This window comes from Lepidochelys olivacea (assembly GCF_965140295.1).
Source record: "Lepidochelys olivacea isolate rLepOli2 genome assembly, chromosome: 1".
Taxonomy (NCBI): Eukaryota; Metazoa; Chordata; order Testudines; family Cheloniidae; genus Lepidochelys; species Lepidochelys olivacea.
In genome coordinates, this window is record NC_140411.1 from 69,823,449 (window position 1) to 69,847,529 (window position 24,081).

Here is a 24,081-nt window from a genome sequence, read left to right on the forward strand (position 1 = left end):
CAACAAGTTCACAGCATTTCACCATTCAAGGACAAATACAGCTAAACCAGTGGGTCTCAAACTTTTTAATGCAGCACGGATCAAATCCCACACAAATATGATTCCATTTAAGATAACGCAATATCTCTGACACCTACAGCAACCGGATACGTTCCTCACATCTTTTTATGTAAGCAGTTTTAACTTTAAATGCAACTGATTTTTTCCCCTTTAAAAAGGCCCACCCTTGTTTCGCTCTTCGTTTTCTCTCCCCCACCCGTAAGTTCTGTACTTCTTTCCCCCTAACCCTTCTATCACCTAGCCCTCCTGCATATATATTCCAGCCTACTAGCCCCTTTCTTCCTCACATGTACTCGGCAGCTTTTGTCTCTTCTCCTGCATGCGCTCTTCCACTGCCTGGTCCTCCTTTCCCTCTACTCGCCTACGATGAATCACAGAGCTGAGGGATGTAAATGTTGGCCAGCAGTGGAACTTGTGCAGAAAAGAGTCTTCCTCTTGGTAGAGTATGACCAGCAGCCAAGAAGACATCTTCTCTTTGTGGCAATGGCATGGATCTCAATAACCTACCTCTCACCTTATTATGGCGAAGCGGACGACCCCATGTAACAAAGAAGCTGTTGTACATTTAAAGCTGTTGTACATTTCAAAATTTCCTATCAAATTAAAGTTTTGTTCTTAAATATCAGGATGGGGTATTCTCTAGTCATATCTAGTGTTCTTAAAGTGAGGGCAGGCTAGAAACACTGCAATAAAGTGGTTACTCACCTATTCTGTAGCTGTTGTTCTTTTAGATGTGCTGCACATATCCATTCCATGTTAGGGATGTACTGAAGCCAAAGTTTTTTCCTATAGTGGTACCCAAAAGTGTAGTCCATGCACCCTGAGCCTGCTTGTATTTCCAGCTGAGGGTATAAAGGGAAGAGCCATCCCAACCCCACATGAACTACAATGAACTAAATTCCGAAGCAGAGGGGAAGGAGAGTTGGTCATGAAATGGACATGTGCAATATATCTCAAAGAGCAACAGCTGCAAAACAGGTAAATAAACACCCATCCCCCTGTTCAAGTGATTACATGTTAGGTGACTGCTAAGTAATTCAGAAGGTAGTCAGGGCTCAGAGTCCATCAGAAAAGGGATTGTAGAACCATCTCCAAATCTACCAACATCTCTAGAAGCTTCAGAGATAGCTTAATGTCTGGTAAAACATACATACAGATGACCATGTTGTTGGCCTGCATCCATCAGAAGTTGGGAATGTTTCTCAAAAACACTAGCAAAGTTCCTTGAGCTTTGTAGAACGTGGAGAGCTCTTTGTGAGAGAAGTGGTCTAAGTAATGTCAAACACTTAGGAGAAAATCTACAAGTTCCATTTTGTTTTTGCACTTTGCCATCTTGTTTCTAAATAGTTGTGGTTTGTCCACCATGTTGGTGCCCTGCTTCTTGAGACGATTGAGGTCTTTTTCCCTCTGAGGCGGGAAAAGAGCAAGGGTAATATGGTATGTGATCTCCCTAGTAACAAGAGAACATAAAAAACTGCTGCATTTGAGAGAAGGGACTATCCTTCCTTCCTGGTGGCAGCACAGTGCATGTCCTAGCCAAGACTTCGATGGATCTACAGAAGATCACAGTAAAAGATCCAAACTCCTGTTCCAGTTACCTGTTCCTGATTGATTCCTGTCTTACCTGTGTTCGAGAATCCTGTTGTACCTAGTCCATGAAATCCATTGTCATGGGTTCATTCCTCTGAACATGGTGCAGTATGTCTGTACCTTACCTGTGGTAAACTCCCTTGTCTTGTGGGTTTGGGACCTGGACCATGTCAATTTGTTAAGCCAACCTGTACCTGAATACCCTTTATGTACTGTTTTATTTGGGGGTCCTATCAGTTACTGTTTAAAGTCTTGTTAAATAAATCTGTTTCATAGTTAAGCCTGTCTGTAGTTTTATCACCCATGATGTATGCGAGTTGGGGGAACAAATTTGCTGGGTGGGGCTTTAAGGTGCGGAAGCTAGGGCACATCCAGTTAGCCACTGGCAAGATATAAACAACACTGATGCGCAATATGCAATAGATGAGATTCTTTATGAGAAAAAACAATGAGGAGTCCTTGTGGCACCTTAGAGACTAAAATTTATTTGGGCGTACGCTTTCGTGGGCTAGAACCCACTTCATCAGATGCATGAAGTGGAAATTACAGGAGCAGATACTCACCAGCAACTGCACCCCACACAACAAAAACACCAACCCAGGAACCAAACCGTGCAACAAACCACGGTGCCAACTCTGTCCACATATCTATTCAAGGGACATCATCATAAGACCTAATCACATCAGCCAGACCATCAGGGCTCATTCACCTGCACATCTACCAATGTGATATGCGCCATCATGTACATGGCACAGGGGCATTGCTGGCACATTGGCCAAACCGGACAATCTCTAGGCAAAAGAATAAATGGACATAAATCTGACATTAGGAATCATAACATTCAAAAACCAGTAGGAGAACACTCAAATTTCTCTGGTCACCCGATAACAGACCTAAAAGTGGCAATTCTTCAACAAAAAAACTTCAAAACCAGACTCCAACATGAAGCTGCAGAACTGGAATTAATTTGCAAACTGGATACCATCAGATTAGGCCTGAATAAAGACTGGGAGTAGTTGGGTCATTACAAAACCTAAACCTAATTTCCCCAATACTAATTTCTCCCTACTGTTACTCACACCTTCTTGTCAACTGTCTGTAACAGGCCGCTCTCATTACCACTTCAAAAGTTATTTTTCCATCCCTTGATATCCTGCTATTAATTGATTTATCTCGTTAGACTGACCTCACACTTGGTAAGGCAACCCCCACCCTTTCATGTTTTTTTACCTGCTCCTATATTTTCCACTTCACGCAGCTGATGAAGTGGGTTCTAGCCCACAAAAATTACGCCCAAGTAAACTTGTTAGTCTCTAAGACAGAAGTGGGCAGACTACGGCCCGCAGGCCATATCTGGCCAGCGGGACCCTCCTGCCCGGCCCTTGAGCTCATGGCCCAGAAGGCTAGCCCCCGGATCCTCCCCTGCTGTGCCCCCTCCCCCGCAGCCTCAGCACACCACATCACCAATGCAATGCTCTGGGCAGACAGGTAGCGCAGTTGCAGAGCCACGGCCTGAGCCGGTGCTCCAGGCAGCGCAGTAAGGGGAGGTGAAGAGTTGGATAGAGGGCAGACGAGTTCGGGGGTGTGGTAAGGGATGTAGATAGGGGTCGAGGACCTTAATTGATGGAAGGGACAAGCCCTAGAGCTTGAGATGCATAAGGTAGTCCAGTATCGACTGCAGCGAGGCCTGCTCAAGGCTAACTCCTTGGGCCGAGATCCAGCACATGAATCGTTGCCATTTGGCCAGGTAGATTGTTCTAGTGGAGGATTTTCTGCTACCCAGTAGGACCAGCTGAATGTGGGCCAAGCACTCCTGCTCTTTTGCAGTTAACTATGCAGCAACCAAAAACTGTTAGGGGCAGCGCTGCTAAATACGGGTGCAGGAGCCTGCCATGATTCTGGGACAAGAAATCCAGCCAGGGGGCAGCTGCATCGGGGTCGTCACCAACAGGTCCATGAGCATGTCGGACCAGTGTTGGTAAGGCCAAGCCGGGGCTATCAAAATCACCTTGGCCTTATCCTGCTTGATCTTCATGAGCACTCTGTGAAGCAATGGCACTGATGAGAAAGCGTACATCAGAGCTTCCAACCACAGGAGTAAGAAGCTGTCCGACAAGGAGCCCCTGTCAATTCCCCGAAATGAGTAGAACAGTTGACATTTCCTGTTCTGACGAGTTGCGAACAAGTCCATATGGGGAGAGTCCCACTTTCAGAAGATCCCACTGACCACCTCGGAGTGGAGTGAACATTTGTGTCGAGATGAGAAGGCTCTGCTGAGGAGATCTGCTAATACATTCCTGGTTCTGGGAAGATGCGCTTCCACGAGATGAATGGCATGCTGCACACAAAAATCCCAGAGAGGAGGGCTTCCTGGAAGAGAACAGATGATCTGGCTCTGCCTTGCTTGTTGATATAAAACATCGTGGCGGTGTTGTCCATCAGGACTTGAACCACTTTGCCTTGTAAGTGGAACCAAAAAGACTGACAGGCCAAGTGACCCGTGTTGAGCTGCCTGACATTTATGTAGAGGGAGCAGTCAATCCCTGACGAGCGGCCTCGTGTACTGAGCTCACCCAGGCGGAATCCCCAACCCAGGTCCGAGGTGTTGGAAACCAGAGTTAGCGACAGGGGCTAGGGCCGCAAAGGCAACTCCCTGCAATACCAACCCAGAGTTCAACCACCACTCCAGGGACGACAGGATGTGATACAGCACCCTGACTACCCAATCTAGATTGTGTCTGTTGGGGATGTAGACTGAAACCAACCATTCCTGTAGCAGCCGGAGGTGGAGCCAGGCATGACGGACCACGTAAGTACAGATAGCCATGTGGCCTAGCAACTTTAGGCAAGTATGGGCAGTGGTGAGCAGGTGGCCCCTTACACGGGAGATCACTTCTGACATGGCTTGGAAATAGGCCTCCCAAAGGAAAGCTCTGGCTCATGAGGAGTCGAGGACTGCTCCATTCAACTCTTTTCCTTGCACTGATATGAGGGTTAATTTATTTTCATTTCATAACAGGCCCAGGTTGTGACAGGTGGAACACACCAGATCAAATCTGTTCTGCACTTGATCCCACAACCTTTGATGAGCCAATCATTGAGATTGACATAGACCTGGATCCCATGACACCTCAAGTAAATGGCTACTGGGACCATGTATTTTGTAAATACCCACAGAGCCGAGGAGAGGCGAAAGGGAAGCACCATAAATTGTAAATGGCGCTGGCCCAACATAAAACAGAGCAACCGTCTGTGTCCTTGGAAGATTGATACACAAAAATAAGCATCTTTCAAGTCGAGAGCGGCGTACCAGTCTCCCAGATCCAGGGAGGGAATGATGGAGGCCAGTAAAACCATGCGCAACTTCAACTTCTTGGAGGTACTTGTTGAGTCGCCATAGGTCCAGAATGGGTCTTAAGCCCTCTTTTGCTTTCGAGATCTGGAAACAGTGAGAGTAGAAACCTTTCCCCCTCCGTTTCTGAGAGACCTCCTCCACCACCCCCTCCACCACCCCCCGTTGTAGGAGGTTGTCTACTTCAAGGTAGCCTGCGACCAGGCTGAAAGATAGTAATGGAGACGGTTGAGGGAAAGATGGGGTGGATCCAAGGAATTGACTAGGGCGCACGGTCAAAATGCACACTTCTGGCCCCCGTGGTGTTTCGCCGGGCCAGGCTGCCCAGGTAAATGAAAACAGGAAGGATGGCAGTGACTAAAACTAGTATTACTTCTGCACGTAGACTCCTGCTGAGGCTGCCAAGGCCTTGGCAGCGGAGGTGGCCGGAATTGCTTCCTCGCCAACTGAGGATTATGCAATCCACTGAGTAGAGGGTGGCCCAAGTGTCCTTCAAACTGTGCGGCCTTGCGTCTGTTTCCTCCACAAAGAGTCCCACTCCAACAAATGGAAGATCTTGTATCAAGGACTACCTGTCCAGGAAATGCGTCTCATGACGACCGCTGAGGTGACCATCCTGGCCACCAAATCAGCCATGTCCCAGGCCATCTGGAGGGAACACAGAGCCACTGCTGTACCCTCCTCAACAAGGGCCCTAAATTATTGGGCCACCTCCTGGAGCATGGAGTCCTTAAACTTATGGAGGGAGTCTCACAGGTTAAAGTTCTACCTCCCCAACAGAGCCTGGTGGTTCACGACTGAATTGGAGACTGGCCATGCAATAAATTTTCCTGCCAAAAAGGTCTTGGCCTCCTTATTTTGGGGGCTGGAACTAGAATGCCCTCGTTTGACCCCAGGGGTGGATAAGCATATAAGTATTCGAACCCCTTCTTCTCAGCCCTCTTGGAAGTGGGTAGGATTGAGAACGGGGTTTGCCAGAGAGCTTTGGCCATCTTTAGGACCCCCTCATGCACTGAGAGGGCAACACATGCAGAAGTGGATGTGGAGAGCACATTAAACAAGTGGTCTGATTGCTCCGCCATCTCTTCCACCTGTAGGCCTAAGTTAGTGGCCATCCTTCAGAGCAGGGCTTGGTGCTCCTTAAAGTCATCTGGTGGGCTAGTGCAAGAGGGTTCAGCCACAGTCTCATCTGGAGAGGACGAGGATGACTGAACCACTGGCGAAGGGCTCAGGGCATCATCCCCCATTGGGGGAAGAGGGTCTCGGTGTGGGTACCTACCACACCACCTCAGCATCTGCTTGTGCCTCGTGCGCCAAGCCCAGTGCCACTGGTGCTGCTTGATGATTGTCTGACATGGTGACCGACGATTGGTGTGATGAGGGCATTGGCATAACTGGCACGCCCCAGGCATTCCAGTAACCATTGCGCAGGCCAATGGGCCTGCTGCCAGGAGGACATCTCTGAGATGGACACAGCCTCAGTAGCCCAATCTCATAGGTGCTGTCTTGGCGAGGAGCTGAACTCCCTCTCTCTGCCAGAGGAATCCTCCTCCATTGACCATAGTGGACATGTCGACGCCCAAGTCTGGCGGCTAACCTTCACTGTGGGTGAACAGTGCCTTGAGTAGGCAGACCGGTGCCATGCTGGGGAGCGTCTAGATGACGGTGATAGTCGGCATGAGGATGAATGGTGCCAACCATACGGTGACTGGCACTTCCCTCTGGGCAAGTCTCAACAAGATGGCAGAGACCAGGAACATGGTGCCAGCAATCTGTGGCTGCGAACCGGTGGTGACCTACGTTGATGCAGAGACCAGGGGCACAGCAACAAAGAGCTCTGCCTTGGCTCCAGAGACTGGCGGTGTTCACTCACCTTCTGGGAAGCTTTCATGGCTGGCTTGCCCGCCTATGGAGCCTTTGCCGGGTCCAAGCCACACACAGTGGCAGCTGTATTGGGAAAGTCCTTTGCTCTCTGGGCAGGCATTGATTCCACCATCAATATGCATCCCCTACTGCTTCCTGGAGTCGGTGGCGGATCCCTTAGTGGAGTAGAAGGTTCCCTCAGGGACGTGCCCTCCTGCAGCTCTGGCATGGGCAGGCAGCCCAAACAGGGTCCTTTACCCAATGACCCTTGGTCAATTTTGCTCAGTGTCAAGTCCCACTTTTTAGACTTCTTGGGTACCAGTGAAGGGGATTAGTGCTAGATAGAGCCCAGTGCCGGGGATGCGCTATGCACCGAGCCCGAAGTGCTGGGGGTTGAGTCCAGCCAAGACAGCTCTGAGGCTGGGCGAAGAGCAACCTCCATGAGGAGGGCTCTCAGATGAATGTCACATTCCTTTTGTGCTGGGACGAAAGTTCTTACAGATGCAACACTTGTCTTTGCTGTGAGATTCCCCCCGGCCAGGCAGTTCAGACAGCTGCCATGTGGGTCATTGACAGACACAGGCCTATTCCAGTCAGTATAGGGCTTAAAACTATTTACAGCTATAACACAAAGTCAAAAGGGAAAGAACCACTGACCACTTGCGAGGCAAGGGAGAGGTGTGGTTTGACCAACCACCACAGGCAGTAAGAAGGAACTGAGAGGGCGCCCAGCGGCGCCTAATATACCGACACATAAGCGCGGCACTCCAGAGGGCACTGCAGCCGACCCTACAGATATCGCTACGGTAAAGTCTCCAATAACTGTGCATGTGGCAGGCACACACCTAGAATGGAACAGACATGAGCAAACACTTGAAGAAGAATTTTTAATTAAAGGAGTATTTGGAAGCCTAAATATAGGGCAACTTAGCAGCTCCCCATCGTATCTTTAGTCGGGGCCAAATTTTTAAAAGACATTGTTTGCGCATGTCTGAATTGTACACCTAGTACTCCCAGTTCAAGAACACAAGTAATCTTAATTTAAGAACATACATCACTATCTGTAGATCTAATATTGAACCTTTATCCACCTAGCGTTAGTACTTAAAGCCATATTTCTAGGAAGATTCCAGCATGATTTCCATGATCGAGAAGACTACTATTTTTACATTTTGTTTTAATGATCCCAATATGGGATCCCAATATGGACAAGGCCTCAAGTTGTGGATTAAAGCACAACTGTGTTCTTACCAAAAAGAAAATAAGCATGTTTAGTTTCTTCTCATTCAGATCTCAGTCTCTTCTTTATGCCATCTTATTATGCAGTAATAATGCCATTTGTACAATATCAATTATTTCTCTAATAGCAACCCAAAATGCAAAACTGATAGACTAACTCAAAATAATGTGTCACTAGATTTTATTGAAGCACAATGAAACACAAGAGCTAAAGAGCTGATATTTACCACAATTTTAACTTACCGTATAAAATAATCATTTCGTATGAGCAAAAGATGCTGGAGAATAGAAAGAAAATATCCTTCGGCACTAGTGTCCTTTACTGTGTTCCACACCATATTGTAAACATCATTTGCTTCAGTAAACAAGTTAAGGGGAAGAAAACAGGAACTCTTATTTGCAGTCTAGGATATACTTCTTTTTATTTTAAACAAACTACTAAAATGCAGTATACTGTTCAAACACAGTAAAGAAAAACATTTCAGTCAAGTTTTGTGTTACAAAATCTTATATTGGTAACACAAAAACTGAATTGAATTTTCTGATACTAAAGCATTATTGTTTGTACATGTTAAGTTCCTCTTTCCCAAAAGGATATTCTAGTTCAGATCTAATATCTTCCAAACGATGGGAAAACTCAATCATGTCTTCTTCCTTGTGCTCATTGAAGACTTTCAGCTGTATATCTAGAGCATCATTCTTTATACATGTCAATTGCTGCAAAGAAAAGGTAGTAGAAAGATACATACAACTAATAACTGCACATGTAAATGAGCCCTTCAATTCTGAGCAACTTTCATAGGTTTATGTTATTTTAATATTTAACATTACAAGAACTCTTATTAGTCATTCAATGTTAAATATTCAATAAAAAAGTTGTAACTGCACAACATGCTGCTCTATATTTTCTGTCATTAAAATAATAAAATTTGTTCTGATTTAATACGTCTAGATAATGTATAATTTTTTTAATTCAGCTTTCAAAACTATTTTTCATATGTAACCTCTTTAATACTCAGACTTAGTATAATATTCTAGACTGCATTTCATACAACTCCCTCAACTAAGGTATTCTACTGATTTAAATATTAATGCAGAGACAGACTACCGAGCCACTTACCGGCAATATCTCCTTCAATCCAGAGCGCATAAATTCATTTCTGATGTGAAGCCTGAAGTCCAGATCATCAGGAGATGTTACAAGAGCATTGATAAGCTGCATACAAGCTACCTGTAACAGAAAAAGAAGATAGCTATAGTATTTCTTCGTTTTCAATATATTTTAATGTTAAAAGGGCATTACTGAAATCTGAATACCTACATTTTTAGTGTTCCACATTTTATAGTTTTAAATGTAATCTGTCATGTGTAAGTCATTATTAATAAAGATACTTTAATTTACCAAAATCTACTTAAGCCATGGATGCCAAATAAGAAAGTGAGAAAAACATATTTGTCATGAAACCATAAAATAGATCATTTCAGTTCTGTTTCTCTCTCCTGAATGCTGCAATTTTATACAAGAACCTAGATCATTTCACCCATAGTAACAGTATTTTAAGAGAGTTTATAGTAAAGTTATACTCAATATTTAAAGTGTTTGATGAATTAATGCATTATGGATTTTATGCAAAAAATGCTTTAACAGTGTAAATAACTGAAATCTGTACATGCGAATATATATTTAAAATCTGTGACAATGAAAATTGGCAACTTAAATTTCACATGCAGAAAAAATACAAGTTCTTGAAAGCCAAGATACAGATCACCCTAGACAGTCTAAAAACTCTACTGAAGAGGACATACAAAATAGCTTCCTTCTTCATGTGCAAGAATTCCCAAAGTGTTGAGTTTCACAGAAACACCTGGGGAAAAATAGCTCTGACTATTCCTTTTCAATTAAAGTGTCTTTTGTGCAGTGATTTTATGATCACTCTTAAAAAACAAACAATCAAAAGCAAGTTAATGTAATCATCGTCCCAGAAGAAAAGTCAGATGAACAAAGGCAAAACCTTTGCAAATTCTCATAGTGAATGATCATTGCTCTACAGCAACTACATGGAAGAGCCAACAGAAATCTCATAATAGTGGTGCCCAACCTAATTACACAGGATGGTAAAATAAACCGAAGCACAACCTTGAGTGAGCCAAACAGAGCTGGGCAGCCAGAGACTGGCGGCTGCTGGCCAGGCGCCCAGGTCTGAAGGCAGCACTGGCATTAGCAGCAGCACAGAAGAGTGGCAATACCATACCATGCCACCCTTACTTCTCTGCTGCAGCCCCATATGTGGAAAGTTAGTGTTGCAAGATGGAGTCCAGAGTCACATGAGAACAACACATGCCCATAAATGTCTTGCTGAATCACACAGGGTGGCCATTCGCTCCGTCCTGTCTGAGGCTTACTCACAAAGAGTATCCGGACAGAATGAGTTTCTTCAATAGACCATTGTGAGGGTGGAGTGCCCTTGATAGGCCACCAACACATAGCTGTCTAGCCCTAATGTAAATTCTATCTGGGGGGTGTACCCAGGAATACAGCACATCTTTAAGATCAAAGTACATAGCCAATAGTCATAATTTCAGATTCAAAGAAGGTGTGTGTATATAAACAAGTTAATCATACTTACCAAATCATAACTTTTCCATTCACACCTTACATGACATACTTTGTATCAGATTTGTTGCAACTGGCAACAGTGTTAGCAACAATGATACAAATGGACATCTCTCTTATACACAGCATCACACCCCACTTTACCGGTCATCTCTCATTTGCTATGAGAAGTTAACTCTGCCTCTAATCAGCCCAGGGTGCCAACCTCCATCACCCGCTTATCTGAAAATTTAACAAGCACTTGTGCGCTTTCTCCCATGCTGCCCCTTTCATGTTTAGGAGGAGCGCCTCAGAAGAATCATCTACAAAGCCACCTCATGATCCACCTTCCAAATCCTCCTCAAAACTCTCCTTTGCTGTGATGCCTACAGAAAGCTTGACAATGGTTAGGCTGCTGGTCTGCTAAGACTGTTTATCATGCTGACCAATATTGCTTGACTGTTTCCTTATACTCCCTTTCTCTATCTGTAGCTATATGTTGTCTCTTGCCTTTTAAATAGTTTATAAGTTCGTCGAGGCAGGGACTATCTTCTTCTGGGGTGTTTGTATAGCACAATGGGGTCCTGGTCTATGACTTCTAGGCTACTAGGCACCATGTGTATGTGAATGTGAATGTGTATGTGTATAGCAGAAAAACAAAGGAATGATTATCAGAAACTTTCTAGGAAAGGGTGAGGAGTACTTGTGGAACCTTAGAGACTAACCAATTTATTTGAGCATAAGCTTTCGTGAGCTACAGCTCACTTCATCGGATGCATACTGTGGAAAGTGTAGAAGATCTTTTTAAACACACAAAGCATGAAAAAATACCTCCCCCCACCCCACTCTCCTGCTGGTAATAGCTTATCTAAAGTGATCACTCTCCTTAGGCTTATGCTCAAATAAATTGGTTAGTCTCTAAGGTGCCACAAGTACTCCTTTTCTTTTTGCGAATATAGACTAACACGGCTGTTACTCTGAAACCTAGGAAAAGGTGTTCTCTCAATTCAGATTTTAAGTAGAGAAGCCTTTTCTCAGACACTTTTAAAGACAATATGTCAAACTGCTCACGCCTCCTTTCCTTCGTCCCCTTCTCTCTCTGGCTCCTTACATGCTGCTGGTGTACACTCCCCTCCACCTTCTGAAAATTGTGTGTGTCAAGTCTGGAACATTCATTAACACAGATTTCATACAATTACTGCTGTTTTTAAATTAGTTGGTGGATTGTAGGCACCAATCCTCTTGTGACAATTCCCACTCCAAATACTGGCTGCAACTTTAAAAACATCTACCATTAGAGAGCAGAAATGCTTACATAAGCCTCACTTACAATGTTTGTGCAGGATGCATTCTAACCATTATACAAGGTTTAAGATAAAAGCATCTTAACTTAAACATCATTAATGGGATACTAATATGACTTGTTATATTAGTTCCAATAGTAACACTGCTGAGAAAGAAAAAAAAACTTTAAATAACTCAATGAGAGCAAAGTTCATCTTCTATTAAATGAGCATAATATTTTAAGTCAGATATGTCTAGTGTAACCTTTGATTAGTAGTTTAAAGATGAATAAAAACAAACTGAATTCTTTAAGGTTCAAAGCCTCCAGGACAGCTACAGATAACTTAGTGGGGAACTGTGAATGACAATGAGTGATAAAATTAAAAGACTAGTTAAAGCAAACAGGCATCACAATACACAGTATTTTATACCCACATTCTAAGATGAAATGATGCATCCAGGAGTGATCAGTCCATGCTTGATGGGAAGAATGAATATAATCTTCTCTCTAATGGTACCTTGATGATGAATGGGCACATCTATCTAAAATTAGTGTCTTTCCCTTTTTATAATCATTTACAATAAAACTAATGAATTAGCACCTATCATCATACATATATTTCCTCTACTGTAATTAAAATACCTTCTACTCCCTCACTGGGTACTTAATATTAAACTATTTTAATTAATATATGCATAAATGCCATATCAATAACTCAATTGAAATAGCCTTTTCCAAAACATTAACATTTCAACTAAAATATTTGTAAAAACCAGGTTGGACCAGATCATATTTGTAACAACCTGTGTTATGTCCTAACTTACCCCTAACTTGTCTCTGACCTGTCTCACTTAACTTGACTCATTTTATCAGGCCTTGCTTGGTTACTGTCAAATGTATTTTTAGGCCTAGATATATTAGGGTGCATTTCTATATAATATAAGCAAGAATCATCTCTATAGGCCAGGGGTGGGCAAACTTTTTTGCCAAGGGCCACACTGGGGTTCCAAAACTGTATGGAGGGCCGGATAGGGAAGGTTGTGCCTCCCCAAACATTTGGCCCCACCCATTTCCCACCCCTCAGAACTCCCCACCCATCCAACGCCCCCGTTCCTTGTCCCCTGACCATCCCCACTCCAGGGACCCTGCCCCCTATCCAACGCCCCCTGCTCCCTATCCCCTGACTGCTCTGACCCCTATCCACACCCCCATCCCGACCAGCCCACCGCGACTCCCACGCCTATCCAACCCCCCCCCCACCTCCCGTTTCCCATCCCATGACCACCATCCTACCCAACACCCCCTGCTCCCTGACTGCCCCCCAGGACTCCCTGCCCCTTATCCAACCCCCCTGATCCCCACCCCCTTACCATGCCACTCAGAGCAGCATGTCTGGCAGCCATACCACCTGGCTGGAGCCAGCCATGCCACTGCGCTGCCTGGCAGGAGCTCACAGAGCCACCGCCACAGAGCGCTCGCGGCATGGCAAGCTAAGGCTGCGGGGGAGGGGGAAGAGCAGGGGAGGGGCCGGAGGCTAGCCTTCCCGGCCAGGAGTTCAAGGGCCGGGCCGGATGGTCCCGCAGGCCGGATGTGGCCACGGGCTGTAGTTTGCCCACCTCTGCTATAGGGCAACAGTAATGTAGTATGTAATATTTTATGACTTATCTATACAGGGTAAATTTTGAAGGATCATAAATTCTACAGTGTGACCTGGCATTGCTTAATAAAAACATTCTGAATTCCAAGTCTATTTAAAAATATCTTTTCATATGCAAACTATTTCCTAAAGAGATTGTGAGACTTGCCATCCACGATTGATACATCCAAACGTTCACAGGTTTGTTACCAACAATTTTACGTTTTAATGTGTTTTTATTCCCATTTAAAATAGGACACATCGCTAGTAGGACCCTACAAATGTATGGGTTCAGCTTTAAATTCCCTTTTTGGGCTCCTAAAGAGATTGAATATCCATAATTATCCAGAGCTAAGGTAATTTGCTAAGTGCTTTTAAAAAGTTAAAAGCAATAAAACCTTCCCACTGCTTTCTACAAGAAGGAGCTCTCCATTACAATATATCTGGACCTGCATTCTGGTACGATATCATGGAAGTTTGGCATTTTGCAAACAATGTTTCGTGACAAGAGGCTAGTCTCACTGAAAGCAAAATGAGTAACTAAGAACATAAGAATGGCCATACTGGGTCAGAGCAAAGGTCCATCCAGCCCAGTATCCTGTCTCCCGACAGTGGTAGATGCCAGGTGTCCCAGTGGGAGTGAACCTAACAGGTAATGATCAAGTGATCTCTCTCCTGCTATCCATCTCCACCCTCTGACAAACAGAGGGTAGGGACACCATTCCTTACCCATCCTGGCTAACAGCCATTAATGGACTTAACCTCCATGAATTTATCTAGCTCCCTTTTAAATCCGGTTATAGTCCTAGCCTTCACAACATCCTCAGGCAAGGAGTTCCACAGGTTGACTGTGTGCTGAGTAAAGAAGAACTTCCTTTTATTTGTTTTAAACCCGTTACCCATTAATTTCATTTGGTGGCCCCTAGTTCTTATATTGTGGGAAGAAGTAAATAACTTTTCCTTATTCACTTTCTCCACACCACTCATGATTTTATATACCTCTATCATATCCCCCCTTAGTCTCCTCTTTTCCAAGCTGAAAAGTCCTAGCCTCTTTAATCTCTCCTCATATGGGACCCGTTCCAAACCCCTAATCATTTCAGTTGTCCTTCTCTGAACCTTTTCTAACACCAGTATACCTTTTTTGAGATGAGGGGACCACATCTGTACGCAGTATTCAAGATGTGGGCGAACCATGGATTTATATAAGGGCATTATATAAGATATTCTCTGTCTTATTCTCTATCCCTTTTTTAATGATTTCTAACATCCCATTTGCTTTTTGTGTTTGAGGGAAGCAGCAGCCAGCACATCCCTCAACCTGCGCCGCTTCGCACAGCCCCCATTGTCCTGGAGCTGCGATCGGCTGAACCTGCGGACACAGCAGGTAAACAAACCGGCCCGGCCAGCCAGGGGACTTACCCTGGCGTGCCGAAGATTGCCAATCCCTGGTCTAGCAGATTAAGACTTTTAGAATGATACCTCAAAAGATCGACTTTGTACAAAACATATCCTAATTACATGATAGTGGTGAATATTGGGGTGTCAGGGTGTCATACCCTGAACTTGTGAACTCAGACACCATCCCCTCCAGCTCATCCAGAAAGACTATCAAAATCAGATGGGCCATGAATAATCATTGCAGTACAAAGAACCGATTAATGGTCCTGTCCCACCTGGGAAATGCTGCATGCAAGGAAGCTCATCCTGTGGGCTGGGAAACTGAATGAAAGAAATAAAGCGAAGTCACAGGAAAGTTTTCCATCTTTTGGCTGTTTGAACTTGGAAGGGCCAGAGATACTAAATGGAAACCAGGGATCACCAGGGGTCCCTCCTTGGTCTGCCCTGAAAATCTCTTTGAATAGACAGATTGCTACAACTCTGTCACTCTTAAGATTTAGATGGTAACTCATTTGTGTGTACGTTTGCTACTTTAACCTGTAAAAAAACTCGTATTCCCTTTTCCTAGTTAATAAAACTTTAGATTACTTATTACGGTATTGGCTACAGATGGTGTAGGATCTAGAATACCAATTCATCTGGAGTAAGTGACTGGTCTTTCGGGAATGGAAGCAACCTAAATATGTTGTGATTTTCTGTGTAAGTGGCCATTATCACTGAGTCCAGTTTGTCTGGGTGAGAAGATAGTCCCCTTAGATTTTCTAGTCTATCTGTGACTCTCTAGTAAGAGTGTTACAGTAATCCAAGAGTTCACATTTGTTACCGGCTTCATGAAATCTAATTATAGAACACCCCACTAGTTTGCAGGTGTCTACAGTGTTTTTGACTGTCTGCCCTGAAGTAGGTACTCACAGTCACGAGCCACTCCAGACAAGCTAACAATGAGATCCAATCTTAGGGAGCTGAAGCTAGACATACTCAGACTAGAAATAGAATGCAAATTTTAAGCAGTGAGGGTAATTAGCTATTAGAACCGTTTACTTAGGGACATGGTGGATTCTCCATCACTTCAAGTCTAACAATCAAGACTGGTTGCCTTTCTAAAAGATATGCTATAACTTACAAAAATAATGGTCTTGAGGTAGAAATTACTGGGTGTGACTCTATTGCTATGCTATGCAAAAGATCAGATTAAAGCACCACACCACCGCTTTCAGGCTCCAGAAATCTATCAATCTGCAGTCACTGTCCCCTGCCATTTTCAGTCAACGTACCTCAGCTTTGACAAACACACAGTTCAACTACTTAGGCAAAACAACTATGTGAAAACCAATATACCATATAAAGAGATAAAGGATAAATGGTAAGTATGATTATTAAGCAATTTAGAGTATATTACAGTCTATTCCCTAAACTTAATTCTGATAAAAAACATCAATTGAATTGACAGAGGTGGAGTTTTTCCATGTACAGAGTATGTTACCCACCTTTCATGTATTAATTTATGCCCAATGACTTCCTAGGACTGAGAAAAGTGGAAGTCAATATTAAGTGTATTAAGTCATTATAATGATGTATGATTGAAACCTGACCATTTATATGATTAATATTGCCACGGTTAGACAATTGCAACAAATATTATAGAAAGTACGTCATGTAAGGTATCAATGGAAAGGTTATGATTTGTTGAGTATGATCATCCTGTTTGTGCACATATATCATCTTTGTGTCTAAAGTTATGAATACTGACTATGGACCAATATTTCAAATGTGTTTGCTCCTGGAGTAACATCCACAAAGTAAAAAAGAACAGAAGTGCTTGTGGCACCTTAGAGACTAACAAATTTATTAGAGCATAAGCTTTCGTGGGCTACAGCCCTCTTCATCAGATGCAGAGAATGGAACATATAGTAAGATATAGATAGATAGATACACAGATACACACACACACACACACACATATAAGTTGGAAGTTACCATACAAACTGTGAGAGGCTAATTAGTTAAGATGAGCTATTATCAGCTCTCCAGCGCACCATCAAAGATTTACAACCTATCCTGAAAAATGATCCCTCACTCTCACAGATCTTGGGAGACAGACCAGTCCTCGCTTACAGACAGCCCCCCAACCTGAGGCAAACACTCTCCAGCAACTACACACCACACAACAAAAACACTAACCCAGGAACCTATCCTTGCAACAAAACCCGATGCCAACGCTGTCCACATATTTATTCAAGTCACACCATCATAGGACCTAATCACATTCGCCGTGCCATCAGGGGCTCATTCACCTGCACATCTACCAATATGATATATGCCATCATGTGCCAGCAATGCCCCTCTGCCATGTACTTTGGCCAAACCGGACAGTCTCTATGCAAAAGAATAAATGGACACAAATCTGACACCAGGAATCATAACATTCAAAAACCAGTCGGAAAACACTTCAACCGCTCTGGCCACTCAGTAAAAGATTTAAGGGTGGCAATTTTGCAAAAGAAAAGCTTCAAAAACAGACTCCAACGAGAAACTGCTGAGCTTGAAGTAATACGCAAACTAGATACCATTAACTTGGGTTTGAATAGAGACTGAGAGTGGCTGGGTCATTACACATACTGAATCTATTTCCTTAAGTTAAGTATCCTCACACCTTCTTGTCAACAGTCTAAATGGGCCATCTGGATTATCACTACAAAAGTTTTTTTCCTCTTGCTGATAAGAGCTCACCTTAACTAATTAGCCTCTCACATTTTGTGTGGTAATGTCCAAACTTACCTGTATGTATGTATTACTATATGTTCCATTCTATGCATCTGATGAAGTGGACAGTAGCCCACGAAAGCTTATGCTCTAATAAATTTTTTTCTCTCTAAGGTGCCACAAGCACTCCTGTTCTTTTTGCGGATACAGACTAACACGGCTGCTACTCTGAATCCACAAAGTAGTTTACATCCAGTCTAGCCAGCACATTGTGAACTAACTATTCAAGTTGATGGCCCATTAATTAAAACAATGGGCCATAGAAGCAACTTGTCCCTCTCCAGTGAGCCTTCCTGTGGACAACTTAGCCAGAATATGAGTAATGGCTACTCCTAGGAGTCAGCAAAGCATGTAACGGCATGTAACTTGCTCGTGTGACCCTGGACTCCTTTTTGTGCCTGTAAATTTGCACAAACTAAGGGCTTATCTTCACTACAGGGATAAGTCGACCTAAGTTATGCTACTCAAGCTACATGAACAACAGAAATAACGTAGCTGGAGTTGACGCAGCTCAGGTCAGCTTACCCCGGTGTCTTCACTGAACTGTGTCGACAGGAGATGCTCTCTTGTCGACTTCCCTTACTCTTCTCAGAGAGCTGGAGTACCGGGGTCACACAGAGAGCACTCTGCCATCAATTTAGTGGACCTTCACTAGACCCACTAAATCAATCCATGCTGGACCTCCCGGTAGTGAAGACCGGCCCTAAGACTGAGAGCAGTCCCTACACATGGGAAAAGGTATAAAAGAACCCTAGAAGCATTTCCACTTTGCCCCTTTCCTGCCCTGATCTCTTGGCTATGGACTTACACTAAAAGGAGCATTCTGACCAATGGACTGAGGACCTTCCCATATTTTGGAAATTACCAGAGACTTTACAAGCTTGCAGTTTATTCCATCACTGCTACAAACCTGATTCAAGTACGCTGTAGTGAACGTATGTGTGATTTCTTGGGCCATTTTAAGTCTCCCCCTTTCTTTTCTCTTATAAATAAACCTTAAAATATTGGATACTAATGGATTGGCAACAGTGTGATTATTGGATAGGATCTGAGTTACATATTGAGGCTGGCTACATGGCTGATCAATTGGGATAGAAGGACCCTTTGTTTGATTAAACTAGTTTTAAATAACACATCATAAAGTCTAGTGTACGTGCGGTGAAATAAGTGCTGTAATGCCTAAGGAGACTGCTTGTTTGACTTTTTGTTAACCAGTGTGCTAAAAATCAAAGATTACTTTTGTTACTGTAAAATAACCACCAGTTCTGGGGGGAGACTGCCCTATTTCTCAGCAGTTTGTTCTGAATTTGGCATCCTCAGCTGTGACCTACTGAGGCCTGGTGACAGTTGTGCAGTGTCAAGATGGTTTATCCCTAAAAATTGCTTCAGCATTAACCTACATTCCTTAAATCACATAGTTTTTACTGCAAAACTTGACCTAATCTGGTCAGCTTCCATTTCATTCTAATGAAAAATTCAGCATCCAATATACATATTTCATTTTTGTTTTGATGTAAAGTTCTCTTCATAAGAAAGAGAACTTTCATAAAAGAAAGAATACTTACTTGCAGCTGGACTGAGTTATCCTGGAGGCCTTCTACAATGGGGGAGAATCTGTCAATGTTCCTTTCTTCTGCTGCTGTTGTTAGAGCTTCCAAAATTTTTTCAAGGCTATAGGAAATTAGAAGACAGTTCCATTTATGAGACATAATCTCCCTCACATACATCCCTTATTTTTTTACCTGCTGGGTATAGGCATCAATTTCTTAAAAAGAAGCAGGGCTATACATTTTAAACTGTAATTTTGTGTTAAAATGGAATTTTTGTTAGAAGGAAACTTATCTTAATTTAGCTATTGAAACCTAATTGGAAATTTACAAACAATAAAAATCTAACACAATGGGAGTGGGGAGGAAGGATGTCAATTTTTTTTCCATCTCCCTCCCCCCATTGTTGTAAATTTCACTGTTACTAATAAATTTCTTATTAGGTGTCAATAGCTAACTTAAACTAATAGTTTCCCACTAACATAAATCCTAATTCTCTTTTTAACACAGAATTATAATGTGCAGTGTATGAACCTACTTGTTTAAGAAATATGTGCCTATAGCCAACAGGTAAAAAAGCAAGGTATTAATTCAGTTTTCAGGAGCGAACATTTTAACATGCTGTTATTTTATATTTCCCACTTGTGGAAAACCAATTATGGTATACTTGTTAGTGATGAAAACACATTAAAACGTTAAATTGTAAGAAGGTTCTTAAATCTGACAAAGTGGTGGTAACATGAAAGATTTACTTTCAGTTCTAAAATTAATACATTTGAAATCAAGATTTTCTAAAAATGGACGTTTCCGTAAACTTGTTCAACAGATAATGACTATTTAAGTACAATTAGAAGTTTTAAAAAGGTGTATTGTATTTCATGTATAAATACAAAACTTACATGTTTTCCTCTCCAACAATGCATATAGCAGATAGGAGTTTTACAACATCAGTCATCATGTTAGTTTGTCTGGGATCAATTGCTCTGGCCAGCAGTGAAAGGCTCCTTTCTTCTCCCATTATTCTTTCCAACCCATACTAAAGTAAAATCAACAGATAACGAAGGCTTAGTTCTAAAAACTCATGCAAGCAAAATTGCAACTTAAGAAATGGCAAATGTGAATGATACTGACATATTAGTCTAATGAATTTGTTAACTGGCATTTTCAGTCTGCAAATTCTGCATTTTCAAATACAAATACTGAAGCTGGAGTAAAGAATAAGAAATGTTTCTTTCTGCAAGAATCATGGATATCAATGTCCAACTGATGAAAATTTTTGCTCCAGTCCTCTTTGACATCAAGTTAATCAATATTGAGTGATGTGAAAAAGACACCAAAATGGTCAATCACATGGTACACAAAATCCCAAAAAGATCAAATGAATTGTAACAAAATTACCATAAATTTAATCAAAAACTTTGAAGAAATAATAAATTCTAAATAGCAGTAGCAGAATATGAATTAACTGTATCGTCCTCAAAGTTGCATTTAAACTTTTTCTTCTCTCAATAATGAACAAACATGAAAGACATACAGAATAATTTACACTACACCACATCACTGGGAAAAAACAAAACTGCGTGTTCCCACAGAAAAGACTTATCCATAAGGTGATATAGTAACAGCCATATAAGGATGCAAAACGAATTTGCTGGGGATTGAAAGTTTTTTTCATCCGACATTTAATTTTAACTCTTGACCTTGAGATGTTAAGAAACTCATTATTCCCTGAAAAGCTCTGAATGCAGCACACAATATTCCAGTAAATCTTAAAATTTCGTATGTAGTAAATTCACTAAATATCAATTTGAGTCCTTGTCAGATGGTACAGGTATTTACAGACGAGCATAAACCATCATTACAATATAGTAGTGCATTTTTCCAACTGTTTATTAAATATTTAATAGGGAAATTTGATGTTTCCAAGCATTTTTCATTGTTAGGAATAATTGAAAAGATTAATGAAACACATGAAAAGGCCCAAAGCAACATTTGCTTAGGAATGATATTTTTCAACATCTGAAGGTAAAAGAAAACATTAATTTATTTTCTAAAAGACCATTCTTAACCATCTTAACACTTGGATTGTTCATCCTCGTGTAAATGTGAAGACACTGAAGAGCTGCTAAGTCTGTACCTATACAACACAAGGCTCACAACCCCTACAATGACCTGAAAAATGAAAAAGGAATCCGACATACATGGAAAGATGGACAAATTGCTATGGATGAATACAAAAAAATAGAGCAACCATATCGGGACAAAATCAGAAAGGCAAAGGTACAAAATGGGTTACATCCAGCAAGGGACATAAAACAAGAAGAAGTTCTATAAATACATTAGGAGCAGGAGATAGACAAAAGAAAACAAAGGTCCACTACTTATTGGGGAGCTAATCAAGGATAATACCAAGAAAGCCAAGACTTTTTATGCCTACTTTTCATCATCAAGGTCAATGTCAATTGTAAGATTCTTAACACAATTAATATTAACAAGTGGGAAAAGAATACAGCCACAATAGGAAAAGAACAGGTTAAAGAATAGTTAGATAAATTAGATATTTTCATGTTGGCAGGGCCTGACTAACTTTATTTTAGGATACTTAAGGAACTAACAAAAGCAACCCTGGGAGCATTAGCAATTATCTTTGAGAGCTCCTGGAGGGTATGTAGGTGACATCCCAGAAGACTGAAAAAGGCACACAGGGTACCTTTCTTTGATAAGGAGAACAACCACAACCCAGGGAATTTATGGACCAGTTGGTCTCACTCTGATACCTTAAAAAACACTGGAAAACATTATTGGGCAATCAATTTTTAAGCACCTAGACAATGAGAGGGTGACAAATATACAACATGGATTTGTGAAGAACAAATCATGCCAAACCAACCTAATATCCTTCATTTACAGGAATACTGGTTTAGTGAATATGGGGAAGCAATAGATGTGATGCATTTTAATTTTAGTAAGGCTTTTGACACAGTCACACATGACAGTCTCATGACTAAACTAGGGAAATGTGATTTAGATTAAATTAGGATTAGAATTCAAAATGACCTTGATGAACTAGAGAACTGAAATCAACATGATGAAATTCAATACCAACAAATGCAAAGTACTACACTTTGGAACAAATTTACCATTTTGAAGCAGAATATCAGGTTATCTGTACCTTTGTGGTGGTGTTCTAGTTAGGAACCTATTAAAGAGTTATCTCCATCCACAGGTTCAAGGGAAGGCCCTCTGTGACACAGGACCAGAAAGGGTTAAGCAACTTGCAGGCTAATTGACCCAGATTCAACCTTTAGAGACATTTTAGTACATAAAGATTGTGCTTTTTTTGTGCGTTTACATATATATTGTTTGGTTACATTGTCAACCCCTAACAGTTCATGTCTATTGCTGTATTCTGTTAATTCAGAGATCAAAAGGAGATAACATTTAATTGAACTGTAAATGTAGTGACATCACCCTCTTCATTTCTCTTTTAAGCATATAGTAAATTACCTGTAAATGACGGGAGATAGGCAATCACCTTATGTTAATCCATGTAGCTAATTACCAGTGATGGTTACAAAATAGGAGGATGCTTTGAAGACACTACTCTTCACCCAGGGAACACCTGCTGTCAAGAAGCTGACAATAGCATGCCAGGGCTCTGTAAAAACTATTGGGCCCTGATGCTTTCATCTCAGATCTATTTAAGCTTCATCAGGGGAAGTTTGAGTAGCAAGACTGAGGTCTCCAGTTCCATTCTGGATCACCTGGATATTAAACATTGGACTGTAACCTATGGACTAATTCTAAAACAGCTTTTTGCAACTCTAAAGCTCACCATCTCTTATACAAAACTGACCTAAAAACTCTATTCATATCTGTATGTACAATGATATTTTAACCAATTCTCTCTCTCCTTTTTTTAATAAATCTTCGTATTTGGGTAAGCATGTATTTGGGTAAGATCTGAAATATTCATTGACCTGGGGGATAATGTAGCCAGTCCTTTGGGATTGATGTAACTGTTATATTATGAACAAGATTTTCAGCAATCCTCATCATGTGTGACTTGGCTGTCTGGGTGGCAGCTCAGGGCTTTAAAGGAATTTCTGAGCAACCAGAAAAATATTATAGAAGCTGTTTTGTTGATGGCTTCATGAATCTAAGCATTAGAATAATCATCAGTTTGGGGGATTGTCTGCCCCATTCTTTGCAGTTTGCCCTAGTTGAGCAATCTCAGCATGGCCCCCCTAGGGCCCCAGTCACACCCCAAATGAACCATCATTATTCAGATATTTTGTGATTTGGTGCGAGTTCCTCAATAGGTACGTCAATAAAGACAGGACACATCTTTAAAGTCACATTCCCACTAGCACTTTTTGGAGCATTTAGAAACAATGAACTGGTGCCTGGATTTTTTATAAAAGATATTTCTAATAAGGCATCAGAGTTTAGGAATTTATAGAGGGACATATGATCAGTCAACTTGATCTTGAAACGTCAAAGACAGCATCATGACAAAAGTTGGAAGAGCTGTTCCTAGCTGGTCAAAAGGAATACTTATCAATGCTAAACAAAAAGGAAAATCTGTGGATAATGATGCAGCAATGTCAAAAAAGAGAAGCTCAATTTTCTTCGGAGTTTAAATTATGACTATATTTAATGGATCATTATGATTTCACTAGCTAAATATTAGCTTCTTGGGTTAATTTGTATTGTTTGTTTCTTCGAGAAAATTTAGTGGAAATTACATTT

General features: G+C 41.8%; 1 protein-coding gene across 2 annotated transcripts in view; it reads right to left on the reverse strand.

Annotated features, from left to right (window-relative positions):
• DIAPH3 (diaphanous related formin 3) overlaps positions 1 to 24,081 on the reverse strand; it is a gene marked incomplete at its 3' end in the record, with an annotated part of 518,684 nt that overhangs the window by 390,929 nt on the left and 103,674 nt on the right. For both annotated transcript variants that reach the window (XM_084632924.1, XM_084632923.1), the window contains 5 exons: positions 20,229 to 20,365; positions 19,348 to 19,453; positions 9,225 to 9,335; positions 8,703 to 8,821; positions 8,348 to 8,464 (listed from right to left, as the gene is read on the reverse strand). In XM_084632924.1, the coding sequence (XP_084489050.1) occupies positions 8,348 to 8,464; positions 8,703 to 8,821; positions 9,225 to 9,335; positions 19,348 to 19,453; positions 20,229 to 20,365 (590 nt within the window). The remainder of the gene's footprint in view (positions 1 to 8,347; positions 8,465 to 8,702; positions 8,822 to 9,224; positions 9,336 to 19,347; positions 19,454 to 20,228; positions 20,366 to 24,081) is intronic.